Genomic DNA, 15,613 nt, shown 5'->3' with positions numbered 1-15,613 from the left:
AGAGAGGTGGGAAGGGGTTTTTGCAGATGGATTAGAAAGCATGCAAGATGTATATCCAAATACATGCAGTTTTCCTGGATTTTCCAGGTCTCCTCTTGATCTTCTTAGGGCTTCTACCCAAGTGCATTCCTCTTTCTTATAAAATCCCTGAAACAACTGAGGTGTTAGTGTTACTCTCCAATCCTAGTGACTTCAGGCAATTTTATGCTAAAAGGTATTCTTCAGACCATCTTTTTCTCAGAAAAACAACCAATTTACCTCAATCCTTGCAAACTTTGAAAATCACCCTGAATCTTAGAAACAGTACCTTGCATTTGATGTGGTTTTGATTATGGATGTACCTGTGCAATTCTCTACCCACACCATGCTTCTTTCACACACACACACCTTTCTAAGCAATTATAGCCTAAATGAAGCTAAATCCCTCATCTTAGTAGAAGTTAGAGCTTTCATGTGTCAAAGGTGAAATATATTTTGCTACAGTTCTGCTCTGTGCCAGTGTATCCATATACCTGTCTTATTGCATTAAAAAAAAAAAACCAACAACAACAAAAAAAGAAAAATAAGAAAAATTCATAAAAATTTGACATCTTTTCTTTGCTCTTATGGTTTATCAGATCTTTCATTACATCTTGCACAAACATAGCTAAACAATTTCTAAAGGGGCCATTTGGAGTCATCTCTTGGAGGCCAAGAAGATTTTTGCCATGGAAGTACAGGGTGCAGTAGAACTGTGCAGCCTGGGAGGGCTGGGGAGAGGGTGAGGACTGAGAGTTATAACTGTGGAGCTAGGACTCAACAGAAAGCATTGTTACATCAGTCACTTAATGCCTGGCCAATGGTCTTTGCATTGGTTGGTTGAAGGGCATGGGAATGACTCAGAAGACCCAAATATTTGAATGCAGAGCTTCAGATTGCTGGGATGTGCATGGGATGTGCAAGGAGCAAAGTGAGGGCTCCCATTCTGAGCTGATCACCGAGGGAGAGAAAAGCCAGAAGTTAGCCCAAGACAGGAGAGCAGCCTTGTTCCTTTTGTATCATTACTTCTTCCAGAGGAAATATTTGCATAAATGTATATTCCAGTAAAGCTGTGCAGCATCTTAACAGTATTGAAAGCACAGAAAAGATTGTCACACTTGAAAATAATCAGTGTGATTCCACATCTTTTTATTGTAAAGGCTGATAGCCCTAAAGAAATCCCACCAAAGATTCCATGTTTTGCATAGATTTCCCCAAATAGCAGGGGTCAAGTTCCCTACCACATTTTATTGCAATACTGCTACGCAGCCAAACCTTATTTTCTTGATTCAGTGGAATCACATATTCTCTATATGGAGTTTGGCAGAATTAATCACACAGTCTTTATATGATTTGCTATGAATGAGAAGGTATATTAATATACAGGCAGACGGTGGATATTACAGTGAATAGTTTCCTGTTAACACAGAGCATTGCTGCGTCTCTGTGAGTAGAGAATGATTTAGCTTAAAGGAACATCTTTCATCTGTGTAAATGGTTTACTGGGGGGCACTGCAGATTGCTCTGAACAGAATTTTTTTTTTCACAGAAACCAAGCGACAAGGATAACAGAAGTAATTGCATTCTCTAGTGCCTCCCAGTGCTATATGTGTTATCTTCTATGGAAAAAAATCAGCTATTGGCAGCCTGGTGAATTTAGTAATTGTGACTAATGGGGTTGTTTCTTTTTGTCTGTCTTTTAGGATGGAATGGGGAACCTGAGAATCACGGAAAAGGGTCTGAAGCTTGAAGGAGATTCAGAATTCTTGAAACCTCTTTACGCCAAAGAAATCCGGTCAAGACCAGTAAGTTTTTGGGAAGGGAATAAGCACATTTCTGTAGCCCTAACAGAAAGAAACTAAGAAGTGGCAGGGTGATGTCATTATTGGATAAATTACTTTGGCCATTGGCCACTCTATACAAATGCAATTTGGGGAGTGAGGCAATGGGTGTCCTTGGAGGATTTCATTCAGGTACTGTATCCTCTGGACAGTTGCATGAGTTTGGTTTGTGTAAGCCACAGCTAAAACATTTCTAGGACCTCTGAGGTTTCACACTGTCTTTTTGCCTTCTTTTGAGATATATCATAAACAAACCTCCACTGAAGGACCTAATATTTCTATTAGGTAAGAAAGGAGATATTAGAGGCAGAGGGATGGCAGGTAGTTCTGAAATCCAGCTCTGTTTTTACTAGTTATGCCTTTTCTGCAGAGAGCAGAGAGATGATGCCTTGGCACAAGGGCCTGACCTGTTGTTTGTTGACTCAATGAACCTGTATTATGTGCTCAGTCCTATTTCATGTTGGTTTAAAATTATGTGCAGTTAAAATTCAGTGCTGCTAGAAGTGACTGCACGACAAAAGTGGCAAGAATGTTAACAACTGAAAATGAGAAAAAAACAAGTGTGATTGAAATGGCATTTTCATAGCAGCACTTCATTTACTGTTGGTGACTTTTGCTCTTTCTAGTGCAATTCTGTTTGTCCTGAGCAGCTTTAAAATAATTGAAATGACTACAGAGAGTTTCCAGGATCCTCCTCAGAAGATATCATCTGTCTTATTTCCTGATCTGAAGTGTTAATTTGAGTCAGATACCAGCCTTCCATTTTGATAACAATGGCAGATAGCTAATTAAATAAACTTAACATCCTTTTATCTTAGCATTTCAGTGCTCTTGTAGAAATTGGAACTTGTAGCATAATGAACACAACAGCCAATACAATATCCGATTTAATTATTGAAGGTTGTAACCTCTGCATGATGGCTAGGAATTGATTTGAACAAGCATAATCATTTAGGAAGAAAACTTAGTAAGAAAACCTTCATATCTCTAAACGTTTTCATCCCTGAATTAAAACTGAACCTTAAAACCTTACATGTCAGATGCTTTTCAACATAAAATGTGTGGGAACCAGGTGCAGCACTTGGTTTGATAAATAGACTGACAAATTGCTACTTACATTTCTTTTCCTCTACTTACATTGATGGAAATAATATTTGATTATTAAGAGAACTGAGAACTACTTGCTACTGGGGAGTTTACTGTTTTCATATTACCATATTGATCTGCATTTTCATACATCAGGCAGTACAAAAGGTGTCCCCTTCCTAAGGTTGTGAAAATAATTTCCACGCCATTGACAGATTACTGAATACAAGGAACAAGAAGTAGAAGGTAATGCCTGTGTGCGTTACTTGCTTTATCCCCTACCAGGATTATTTTTACTGTTAGTGGAGAAGGTTTGATCTACAGTCTAGTGAGCTGGAGCATCCCTGCAGGCTTCAGTAGATGAGTCCTGGGAACTGTATTAATTATGTAGTTACACAAACCATGTGTATACTTTATCTGACTTTTCACTGGAATAAACTGGATTAGCCTGTGCTGGCTTTCCGGCTGCTCGTGATAACTCTGGAATTACTGTTGGGCTGGGGGCAACAAGAGTGATCCTATTGCTTTCAGACAACTGATTTATTGTGCTGTATGTGAATTTGGCTTTTTGAAAGCAAAGGAAAGCATTGCAGTCAATCGAAGTATTGTAGTTATAGAATATTTTAAAATACTGTTAAATATTCAGCACTATATTTTTTTAAAGAACAGTAGTATGACCCAGTGTTGTCTTGGAGGGAAGTGTGCCTGCAGTTCCTGAACCTGATGAATATTGTTAAAATAAAGTGCCAAACTCAGCACTCAGTAACAGCTGAACATCCATACTAATTCCATAGTGATCTTCTCTGGGTTTTCAGATGTGCATAATGCAGCTTTAAATATGTGAAGCATAACAGAAACAATATGACAAATAACAGCAAAGAGCATCCCAGAAATAATCTGACATAGACAATTTTTCATATGTTTAATGAAACAACCTAAGAGTTGTGTACAGTAATAAATAATGGTTTCATGTAAGTTCCAAAGACTTTCAGACACTGGTTATTTATAGAAGAATTTAATTTTAATTTTTTTAAAAAACACAACAGATTTAACTCAGTATTGTTCTGTGTTGTGGATGGAGGGGTGTTGTTGCTGCCAGGGAAGGGAAGCAGAAGAATCACTTTTTGTATTAGTGGCTGCAGTCCCATCACCTCTGTGCAGTGGGTTTTCCCACTCGTGTGTCTCTGTGGTGCTGCTCCCCACACTGCCCTGCTGTGGGCAGAGCTGGGCAATCCCTGCCAAAATATCTGCAAAACGTGAATATTGATTATTATCGAAGGCCTGAATTTGTCACTGGTGCCTCTTCTCTGCTGCATCTCTGAATTCCCAGGAAGGTAGTAATTACAATAATACACAGACTTGCTTTCCTGGGAGCTGTGCCTTCTGTTTTAACAATGGGTTTGGATTTCCTCTTGAAAGTGGATCCCTTTTCAAATTAATTTGGCTGGAAGGGAAGATCAAGGTTTAGAGAGGAGGAAAAGCCCTCAAATGTCATTCCATGAGACTGGCTGTGGGAAACCCTCTGAGTTTCTGTAGTTCGTGCCTTAAAGAGCCCTAGTAGGTACTGCTGCTTTCACCACACTACAGACAGAGTACTTGCACTTAGATGTGCTTCTTCTCATTGCAACTGAGACTACAGCCATGAAGGACTGAATCTGTTGTACCTTGACATGCAATCAATAACAACCCAACAAAGGTATCTTTCTGTAAGTCCCTTCAAAAGGGGAAGAAGGATTAGCAGAAGGATTGGACTGATGTGGTTTGGTCCCAGGCCAGAGAAGTGGCCATTGAAATCACTGACATGAACTGGCTCCTTACAGCTGCTTCCAGCCTGTTTCTTTCTGCACCACAGCTGACACCCCCAGGCTTGCTTTTGTTTTCCCTCACCCACTCAAGAGTGACCCCTCCAAATCCCTCTGTCTTTACACAGAGATGAGGGTCTCTGTTCCTGCTGTTTCCCCATCCTAGTTCTGGCTCACTAATACTGGGTTTGTAGTATGGGTTAGGAGTCTGCGTTCAGGCATCAGATCTTGCAAATAACCTTTAGATAAACTTTAGGCTTTGCATGACCCTAAAATTTATCTGGAGGTTAATGAAAAGTAACTGGTGGTAGCAGTGTTTGCACCCTTGTAGTCTTAATGCTTAGTTTTAAAGAAATGAGATAGATGAGTTCCCTTTTCCAGGAGTGTTCAGAGCATCTTAAACTCCCAGCAGAACATATTGTACACCAAACAGTATTTTCCATGCCACTTGCATGGAACATGAGCATCTTGCTGCCTTTAATTAAGAAGTTAACTGGACCATGAAGTATTACTTGTGTAAATAAAAGTGATTTGTACATAGTCAAGAAGGTGCATTAGGAATTCTCACATTTCTTTGCTTGCAGATAAATTATGGAGATTATTAAAAATTGGAAGGGTCATCTATAAACCCATCTGTAGCTCAGCTGCACTGTCACTCTCAAAATGTAGCTGTCTTTCTAACTGTTGTAATTTATTGTGGACTATCGTGTGAACCATCTGCTTGCTTATAAATCAGACCAACTTTGACTGAAAGTTGCACACAGCAGCACAAATTGTTAATTTTATGTGCTGGAAAGCAATGGCAACAGTTTAGGGGTCTTCAGTCTTCATTGCCTTAATTGGAATAGAAATTTAAAACTGGAAATTTTCCTGCCTGTGTTGAGATGAGCTGCTAAGAAGCAGGTTGCCCAGATTTAGCTTTCTTAGTGCAGTTGGGGTGTTTGGAAGCTTGCCATATCCAGGTCTGTAAGTAACTTAAAAGGAGCAAGACAGAGAACAAGCTATGTGCATTTTCCATTCCGATAACAAGAGAAATAAAATCCTGTGCTGTGATAACACAGGAAAATCCAGTGAATTACTTCTCTCAGGAGCTGTGTGACAACCAATGAGATGATAATCTCAGCTTTAGGAAGCAGAGAAAGACATTGCCATGATAGGATTAGGAAAGGTTTGCCCTTTCAATGTTCATTTCAAGTGCATAGATAGAAAAAAATAAACCTCGGTTTGCAAATGTTTACACCTGGACTTAATTTTTCTTATCCCGAATCCTTTTAAAGACAAGAATATGGATTTGCCTGACAACTTTGACTTTGCTTCAGAAAAAAGCACTTGACTGAGGTCCTGCCTGTTCAGCTCTCTTGCAGGCTCTTCTATCGATGGGTCTGGGAACGCAGAACTAAACGTGGGCACCAACCTTTCCTGTTTGGTCTTTTCTACCTGAGGGAGTTCCAAGCTCTGTTGTTGAACAGAGAGATGGCAAAGTTCACTGAACAGATTTTGAGGAGATTTTTAAGTGTGTTTTAAAAGAGATCTCTTATTGTATTTAGATGGTCTCATGCTGAAGGCCCACTTTCTGTTATTTTTAATCAACTGGGGGGAAAAAAGAGTTTAAAAGAAAAATCCTGTACATCAAAGAAAAAAACCAACCCTGAGGCAAAGGACTATGTCTTTTTGTTATTTTCCTTTCTTTGGGTAATGTTAGAAGACCCTGTCCTACTCACTGTAGCAATGAGTGTCTCTCTGAAAGCAGCATGCTTGCTCAGATCACTGGAGCAAACCTGCCCTCATTTGAAGCCATACAAAATAACTAGTGACTCCAGTGGAACTGGGGCTGTCATTAACACTTGGCTGGGATTCTGCAAGGGCATCTGTTTGGTCTAAAAAATTCACAGTTGTGAATTAGGGCTGATAACTGCTATTCCCTTTACTGGTGTTTAGTAAGTTCTCATCAGCACACAAGCTAGACTAGCGAGTGCATAAAATATGCTTCTCTGTCCTTTACATTTTCCCCAGCCAGTATTTGAATGATAGAAAATTTAAAGGAAGCTTTTATGAGTGATAAGTAATTATTTTGCCAATGTATTTTGCCTCACTGTGTTCGGATCTGGAAGAAGCATGCTATAATTTCAAAGCACAGAAGCACTTCTGTAATGGACCTATTCTTTTGTATTATTTGCTCTGCAGGTCTACCTGCCTCCAAGCTAAAAGTACGCCCTGAAAAACAATAAACCATGTATTTGGATTAAACAATGACATGTTCCCACAGTGGGGCATACCTGCCTCATAGCCATAAATACATATGTATAAGCAATATAACATACTAATTTAGATAAAAGGCAATGCAGATGGCAAGATAATTGCAACTTTGTGTGAGGTTCAAACTGTGTAGTAGAAATGCAGCTTTCAGATAGATAGCATGAAAGAAGGCTGCTATTTTTTTGTGGAAGAAGACAGAATAATTTCTTTTCTTCCTTTGTCAAAGTTTACAGGGAAATAAATGGATATTGAATTAGTTCCTGATGATTTGGTCTAGCAAAGTGCTTGATGGTTTTGGCATGCTCACTGAAACCATCACAGGGTGGAAATGAAGTTTGTCTCACCATGCTGCCATCAGTCAGCAGTCCCTGGGTGCTCCCACCCCCTCTTAGGCCATTGTTCCTCCCAGAATTTCACTATTCCCTTAGTGAATGGATCTTATAGAAGAGAGGAATCTTCTTTGCATATTATGGTGCATACAAGCCAGTGAGAGCTCCTGTCAGCTCATGGAGGTGTTGGTCTCCTGGCATTGGCCTCTGGGGCAGTTCAGCTGCCACTGTAGCTTCAGGTAGAAAATCTCTCACTACCTGAGGTCGACTCCTGAAGCACAATAGCTGCAGTCAGGATAGATCCTGACTGCATCTTCATAGCTTGCTCCTTCTTGATTGATTTTTGGTTCAGATGTTAAGATATTGCCCTAATAACTTGGGACAGGGGTGACAGGGGAAAGAACAAGGTTTCTAGTGATGGCAGAGCCAACAGAAATGAGCTTCTTGCAGCCGTGCCTGGCCATCTCCTCTACTCATTTATAGGGTTTGTTGAGCATTCCTTGTGGCACCACTCCAGATAGCTTGTTAGATTCCATGCCAGTGTGCTTTTGCTATAAATGTGTCTCAGTTTGGTCAGTTTGAGTCTTGCTTGCCTGACAGTGATCAGCAGAGAGGAGAGCTGGCAGTCAGAGGGGGATGCAGTGAAAGAGCAAGTTGCAAAAGGCATCGTTTTGGCAGAAGTGTCCTCACCTGATGTACAGATATTTTTGCCATCACCATCCACAGCAGATTTGAGTCTGCATACAGCAGTAGGCTGTGAGGGTCCAGTGGGATTTATAAAATTGATATGCTCTCCTATAATAAATTTCATTCCTAAGCAATGAAATCCAGAGAGCCTACTTCAGGCTGAACCTTGGCTGCCCCAGCGCTCTGGGGGCAGTTTGTGGCTCTGTGATATTTCCAGTGTGCTGAAAAGGTGGAAGTTAAGTAAATTTTACAGCAACTATGAAAACATTTCCCTTTACTTTCATAGTGAAATTAGTCAGAAGTCTCTCAGCTTCGAATTTTGAAGGGAATTGTGTAGACTGGCTGAAAGGGTGTGTCCAATAACACCAGAGTTAAACCTTGCTGTGCCTCTTCCTGGTTCGTTGTGCAAGGAACCACACACTGAGACTGCAACAGGGAACTGAAGTATCCCACTGGCTGCCAAATCAGAGTATCCCAAAGAAGTGCAAGAAAGGAAGCTCTGATGTAAACTTTCTGAAATAACTCCACAAGTTGCATCTCAAAGTAAAATCTCATGGAGGCTGCCTATGGCATTTAAAAAAGGATTTCATTAAATGTTGCTAACTTGTCATAAGCTCTCTTAAATGGAAGGGTAATGGCTTATAACATTTGTAAGCTTTTTAATTTCATGCAATATGAGCAGTGTAATCAACACCTATTAAAGCCAATCAGCTGTGCCAAGTGGGCTACCTACCTCAGCTTTTGTCTATATTTGCATTATGGGTACATCTCTGAACTAACCCTGGAAGCAACATGTTTGTGCTTTCTTATCCTGACATCAGTGGAGACTTTGTGTCCAGAAAACCCCATATGGTCAATGCAGAAGTACCTGAACCCATAAGCTGAATAACCACTTTATAGTCAGTAGTTTTCACCTTCTTGTGAGGGAGTTTCAGCTTCTTGTGGGCCATGGAGGTAATGTGGACAAGTTAACAGCTCCTGAGCTAAAATGGTCTCTCAATGTATTTTACTTTTTCCCTTTGACAGGTAGAATTTCTCTGCTTGAACTGGTTGTGTAAGGAAAGGGAAACTGCCCAGATTATGTGTTTGTTTTGCTGTTCTGATCTGATTCCCACCTCCTCTCCATTTTAAACTTTTGCAACTGGACTCTGTGGTCATTAAGAACAAGTGATGAGAGTAACAGCTCAAAGTGAGCTCTGGGTTAGGGCTGGGGGCTTTGTGGGCTCTAAGCTTTTGCATTACATTTTTGCCATGATCCCAGAAATTGCTTGTATTTCAGCTGTGAAAAGGAGGACAGTGGGGCACGAAAAACATGTGCAACTGTGTAGGCTGCATTTGTCTCCCTGAAGTTCAAAGGGCCTTGAGTTTAAGGATTTACCATTTCTAAACATCGCTTCTGACAATCAGGATTCTGGCTGCTTTGGAAAATCTGAAATACAAAAGCAACTTGCTAATACTAAAAATGAAAAAGAAATGGAACTTTATACAGTATGGGTAGAGGGAAGATAGAGGCAAATAGACAAAGGAAACTCTAAAAGACAAATAGAAAGATCCAATTATAAAGAAGCCTCAAAGCAGAGCTTTGTGTCTTTTTACTACAGGACAGCAAACACTTCTGCAACTCTTCTGCTGATCAAAACTAATTTGGCAGGAAAGTTATGTATTTTATAAGGCATGAGTTGACAAGACAAGCTGTGCTGTCATTAGCAAGTGCAGGCACACACAACCAGTTTTACAGACAGCTCAGGTTGTGTGTTCTTTGATTTGCAATAGGAAAGGAAAGTAAGGATTTCCAGGTTTCATTTGCCAGTTGCTATGCCAGTAATAAGAGTTTCTCTGACTGTTTTGTTTCTAAATGACAGATGTTGTCTTTGGAGAAAGAAGAACACAGGGAAAAACAAGGACAACTCTAAATTTGCTCCTTCTTCTTTTAGGACAAATTGGTTGAGAGTCTTGGGAAAACTGACTTGCTGCTTTTGAAAGAAAAAAATATTATTTCTTTAGCTGTTAACATCTTCCTGGTTGCAACATCTTTGTTTCTGATTTCTGTTTGGCTGAGGTTGTGTCTGGCCATCAACTCCCAGGGGCAGGAAGGGGCAGTCCCACACCAATGTTAGTGGCACAGTGTTGGAGTGCAGAACACTAGTGTACATGTGTGATAAAAATGGCTATAACTAGTTACAGAGTTAGACATTCTGACTTGTCAGTAAATCATTGATTGGCATTGACTGTTCAACCAGATATTTAATTATGTGCATAATTTAGACATAAGTAATTTCACTGACATGAGTAAGGCTATTCCCATGCCTAGAGTTGGTTCTTTGCTGCATATGTCTATAATATCTACATGTCTATATGTCTACATGCAGTGCATGTGTGTGGCAGAGCAAAGCCACTGGTGGGAGTTCATCCTGCTCAGCTCTGTACAAACATGGAACAGAAGGAAAACTCAAGGTGTTTCAGCTCACAGTATGTCTTCCTTGTTCATCCTTCAAGCACAATCCTTGTTTGCCATCCTTACATAAAACAGCAGGACATTCCTCACTTTCAAGCCCTAATTTTTTTCCCTGAGCAGGAGTGGAGCTGAAGCCTCCATGGCTTTTGCCTTCACACCTCTGAGGTTCCCCAGAGATCATCATCTGTACAGTGCTGCTGTCATCCAACTTCCCCCAGAAACATCCCTTCTAAGGACAGAGACACATCTTCCTTTAGAAAGTTATTCTTTATGGTCTACAAGGGAAAGTTTCATAAGTTTCATTTAACATTTAGTTTCAAATGCAGCAGTGCTAAAATTTGATTTGTAAATCATTGTCTGTTTATGAAAATGGTGAGTAAATACATGCCAAGATTTTCACAGTATCTTCTTAGTCGGTGTAAGTTACTTTGTTGGATTCTTAATTAGTAATCTAAAACTAGGCAATTAAAATTGGTTTTTTGACCTAGGATTTTTCCTCTCTTTTTCTTTCCAGCTGCAACTTGATATTCTTGTTTCTCTATTGATTTAGACGAGGGGTTGATTTGTCATGGGGCATCTAATGAATAAAAGTGGTGAACATCTGAGTTCTGTTTCTCTTCTAAGAAACCAGGAACAGCTGCAAAAGCTTACCTGTGGCCCCATGAATGGGTGGTTACGGATTCAGGGAGAGACTTGCTGTTCACTGAATTATTCATATTCCTCTTCACAGTGCCTGGAAAGTCTTCTTTTCCAAGTACTAGTGCAAACTGAGCCTTCTTGGATGTAATCTGACAGGACTGCAGCCCAAGGCAGCACAGCTGAACAGTAAGATGTGTTTTTCCAATTAGAAGCTTTGTAGGACATCAGTATTTAAAAGCAGAGAAACAAATAAAATTACAGACAGTGGGTTCATTGAGGGGAGAAGAGAGGTCACTTGTCTGACAGAACAAGCATCGATCTCCAGCAAGGCTTTCAGTTCTTTAGCCAAAAGCTGTTTTCTTTCTTTTGATTGGGTTGATCAGTAAGAGTGTGAACATTTCATTATTTTTCTTAAAATCCTGATTTTTTTTCTAAGTATATTTTGCAGGTTAGAAGTACCAAGTGGGCACAGCTGTTCATCACCCTAGAGCAGTTGATATTTTCCTTTAGGCAGATTCACTGTTGTGTTGTACACACAGGTGAAGCCACACAGTGAATCGCCAAATAATCCGTAATCCAAACACACACTAATTGCTGTAAAAGGTCAAGAGTATGTGTTCAACTGAAGCTGATTTAGGATCTTGGTGTCCATGGCTGGAAGGCAGCAAGTTGGTGGCATGAGCCTGACCATGTTTCCTCTGATGCTTTCTGTGGTTGTGTTCAGAGCCTGTATCCTCCAGTTTTTTTGCAGAACATCCTTCACTCTTTAAATGTAGTAAAGGCCACAATGGGCAATGGCTTGAGAAGCAGCTTTGATTGCATGTCTACTGTTGCTTCATGCCAAAATATTCTATCTGTATTCTGCTACCTCTTGAAGTCCCCAGCTCCTACTGCAAACTGACCTTTGCTATATGTTTTCTTAAGATCCCAACTGTTATTTATAAATTATGAGCCCTGATGTTGGTACAAGCTGGCAAAGAAGGAGGCTTTTTGTTTCTGTCTGCAACATTATCTATTATGCAGCACTCTGGGAAGCATAGCTTAGGTGAAGTAGAAGGAACAGGAAGATGCAGGCAGGACCCTTCCCGTACCCTTTGCTGGTAGGAACCACTCGTTGGGTGTTTTCACTGATCAGTTTTGTTCCTCCAGAGTTTTGAAAGAACTTGAGGAATAAAAACACTGAGAGGCAAATACCTTCTGTTAAAAATAGGAGACAACCACAAGAGGATGAGCTGCCCTGCTGATTGCCAAAGAGTAATTTGGATCCTTGGCTTTTGCATGCCTCCCTGTGCTCTGTTTTACCTTCACACATCCCAGTCTCTTTGGCTGCTTTTGCCATTACTCACCATTTCCCCAAACGACTTTCCTGTCTTCTTCCAGGCATGGAAAAAGCATCTGCTGCTTTTTCTGTGAGCCTGACATCTCTTGAAATACCACTCCCCAGCTCCCCAGTGATGTTGGTTAGAGATGTGGTTTTTGCTCATCGGCCCTGTACCACAGCAGTACCCTGTGTTCTCTCCTCTCTTCACCCTGAAGCAGGTACTCGGGAGTGTCTGTTGACTGGCAGCTGCAAGACGCAATCAAATCCCAACACAAATCATCCTGCTCCTGCAGTTGTCCCGCTGATCAGAACTTTGCTCCTGTGCTCTCTCTGTAGGTGCATGTGTTCAGTGTAGCGAAGTCCAGCATGATTTAGCATCTTTCCTCCACATCAGTCCAATTCCACGTCACACGCTTAGCTGCATCTGTCATTTTACCTGTTCAAGTGTGCCATCACCTTGGCTGTTGGACATTCAGCCTCTCTGAGGCACAGGGAGGTTTGCAGTTGGTGCACAGTTGAGTTGTCTCCCTCTCTGAGACAGTTCCTGTCTGACAGTAACTCACACATGAACTGTTCCATCACTGCAGGTCAGAGCTTGGCCCCTCTGTTTGTTCATGTAAGGAAGACTCTGTCTAGTCATGTAGACCAACAGAGCATCCTTCTTAAAGCCAAGTATTGATCATTTCAGCAGAAGAAACAAAGTGGTTAAATAAGAGCAATTCAAAACCAGTTTGTGCTAATGTTTCTGTGACCCCATAACCCTGTATCATAATTAAAGCAGATCAAATCACTTTGGTATCAGAGGTACAGTCATGGGCCCAGCCTTTCTTTTCCATCCTTCCCGTTTTCCCAGATATCCCCCTACAGGGTTAACTGAGTGTATTTCTACAATAAATATTCCCACAACAAGGCCTAAATATGGTTTTCATCAATCATTTTATAGCTGGTTCAAACCTGCCATGCATTTACAGCAGCTCAGGAAAAAAAAAGGCAGAAAAACCACGAATAAAACCAAGAATTGGAATAGAAAAGCTGAATTTTCTGTCACCGGGAGTGGTCAGATGATCTTTCTTTGTGTCTTGTACAGTGGCAAGTGCTCAGTCTCCAATGAATAAATAACTACAGATCCAGGAAATGAGATTATTACTCCCATGAAGCTGTTGGAAAGGAGAGCACTCTGTGCCCTTCAAACCTGCTTCCTAAAGCACAGCCCTGCCTTTGCCTGTGGTGCACAGCAAACCTGAAGGATAGGGCTCGTGAAGAAGAGGCTTATAATTGCAACAGGAGCCCAGAAACAGACACTTTGATCTCAGGAACATGTCCGGGCTGAACCTTGTCATTTCACAGGCCAGATGCTTTGGAGAGAACTCCACTGGGTAATCACAGAAGTGAGGATGGCTGCCTGTGTCCTGCCTCCAGCCCTCACCGTGCTGTAATATAGTTGCTTTTGCAGTGTAATTGCTTTCTCTGCAGGGCTTCTTCCTATTGATTCTGCTTGTGTGGATTTAAATGGTTTGCGGGTTGTAACTAGACTCAAGTTGGTCTGCAACTCCTCTCCTCTGTGCTAGGCAGCTCACGTGGCAGTTCTGAGAGACTTCAGTGATGTCTAGATAGCATCACTCCCTGGCCTGCACATATATATTTGATTGGAAAAGAGAGGCTGGATCAGATAAGTTCAGAACATCAATAAATACGTGTATTTTGTTTGGTGACACTTGTTCAATTTGAATCTTTTTCCCAGGAAGCAGCTTGTGTTGTGTCATTTTTTCAGCGTGCTGTGTAAATGCTCTGCATCTGCAACTGTCGAGGCTGGTGCCATCCCATAGCAGTGCCATCTGCTCGCTCACAAAGTGCTTTTTGCGTAGATAAAAAATGTGAGGTGTTACTCATAATTAGGCAAATCACATGCTGTGATCTGTGATTGATTTGATTCCTGTTGCTGGCTACCTCGCATATGTCTATGTGTCCATAAGTATTGTCTACATATCAGCATATGGACGCAGATGAATCAGAGACTCGTGAATTCTTTTTCCCAATCCAGACATATGGAAATGTTTTCCCTTCTTCTTATTAGCAGCAGCTGAATTTCAGTAACACCAGGGGCCTCTGCTGGGATCTTTGCCTGTGTTTTGTGCTGTACATGCATACGTAAGTTGGCACGGCCATTTATAATCTAATACAAGAAGTAAGCGATCCATGACATGCAGCAAAGGAAAGCTATAATTTCAAAGCAATGTTCAGAGATAGCCATGTTATTAGCCTTCTTGGAGAAAAATGTCTGGATATATAAGTTGGTGTTATGCAGTGCAGTAACAGAATGCCTAAAAGGAGCTGTGAGCATTGCAGAACCCAAGTGTCTCTGCTGAATCCGACTTCTGGAATGTATTGGTGTGCTTTTCTTAATTTTAACAGTATGTGCTCTGAAATGTATGTTCACCTCACTGACTGACAAAGATCCTAGTTGTTTGTGGTTGTAGTGTGGTCCAAGTAAAGCTGATCATAAGGGAAAGTTACTCAGAAATTAGTCCTTCTGTATAATTATGATATTGTCTTCTAATGTCTTTTATAGATAGTGAAGTATGATTTACCAGCAGTTTTAAAAGATGTTTAAGGCAGCAGTAGGGGTACCAGAAAGGCCATAAAAATGAAAACACACAAATGGAGGTTTGCACACTTGACTGGAGTAAAAGTTATGAGCAGTGGAGTAGCTATATAGTTGGATGATTTAGAATACTTGAAGCCTCAGCAGACCTCTCTTCTGTTCTCTCCCTCTCTCCTGTGCCTGCCTACAGTGTGTTTACTTCGGCAGGAGATTTGTCACCACTGGGCTGTGATCATAACTAGGACAGCCCAAGGCAGAAAATAGGCTATAACTTAGCACAAATCCATAGTCCTGCTGCTACAACACCTCCTGTAGACGAGGATCAGATTGGAGCGAGCTGCCACTGAGCAGCAGCTGCAGTTTGGCATTTCTGCAGAAGAGTTCAAGTAAACTGAAATGGTTAGTGAATACTTGGTTGATTTTGTACTGGAAGGGGTGATCAATGTGCTGTGAACCCAGAACTGCTCTTCTCCTGTTTTAGAGCTATTAGAGTTGCTTGAGTCCAGCTTTGTTTGTACAAGGGAGAGCTGTTCCCCACTGATGCTGAGTTAATCATCAGCACACATTTGATTGACTC

The 15,613-nt window shown here is 41.0% G+C and overlaps 1 protein-coding gene across 5 annotated transcripts in view; it reads left to right on the top strand.

Moving 5' to 3' along the window:
• The window catches only part of SGCD (sarcoglycan delta), a 314,527-nt gene that overhangs the window by 242,007 nt on the left and 56,907 nt on the right, over positions 1 to 15,613 (top strand). For all 5 annotated transcript variants that reach the window (XM_027682409.1, XM_027682411.1, XM_027682413.1 and 2 more), the window contains exon 4: positions 1,722 to 1,823. In XM_027682409.1, coding sequence (XP_027538210.1) covers positions 1,722 to 1,823 — 102 coding nt within the window. The remainder of the gene's footprint in view (positions 1 to 1,721; positions 1,824 to 15,613) is intronic.

The sequence above is a fragment of the Neopelma chrysocephalum genome, unplaced genomic scaffold (assembly GCF_003984885.1).
Source record: "Neopelma chrysocephalum unplaced genomic scaffold, ASM398488v2 Primary Assembly neopelma1_63, whole genome shotgun sequence".
Classification (NCBI taxonomy): Eukaryota; Metazoa; Chordata; class Aves; order Passeriformes; family Pipridae; genus Neopelma; species Neopelma chrysocephalum.
Note: the sequence above shows the minus strand (reverse complement) of the source record. Positions and strands in the feature narration are given on the sequence as shown.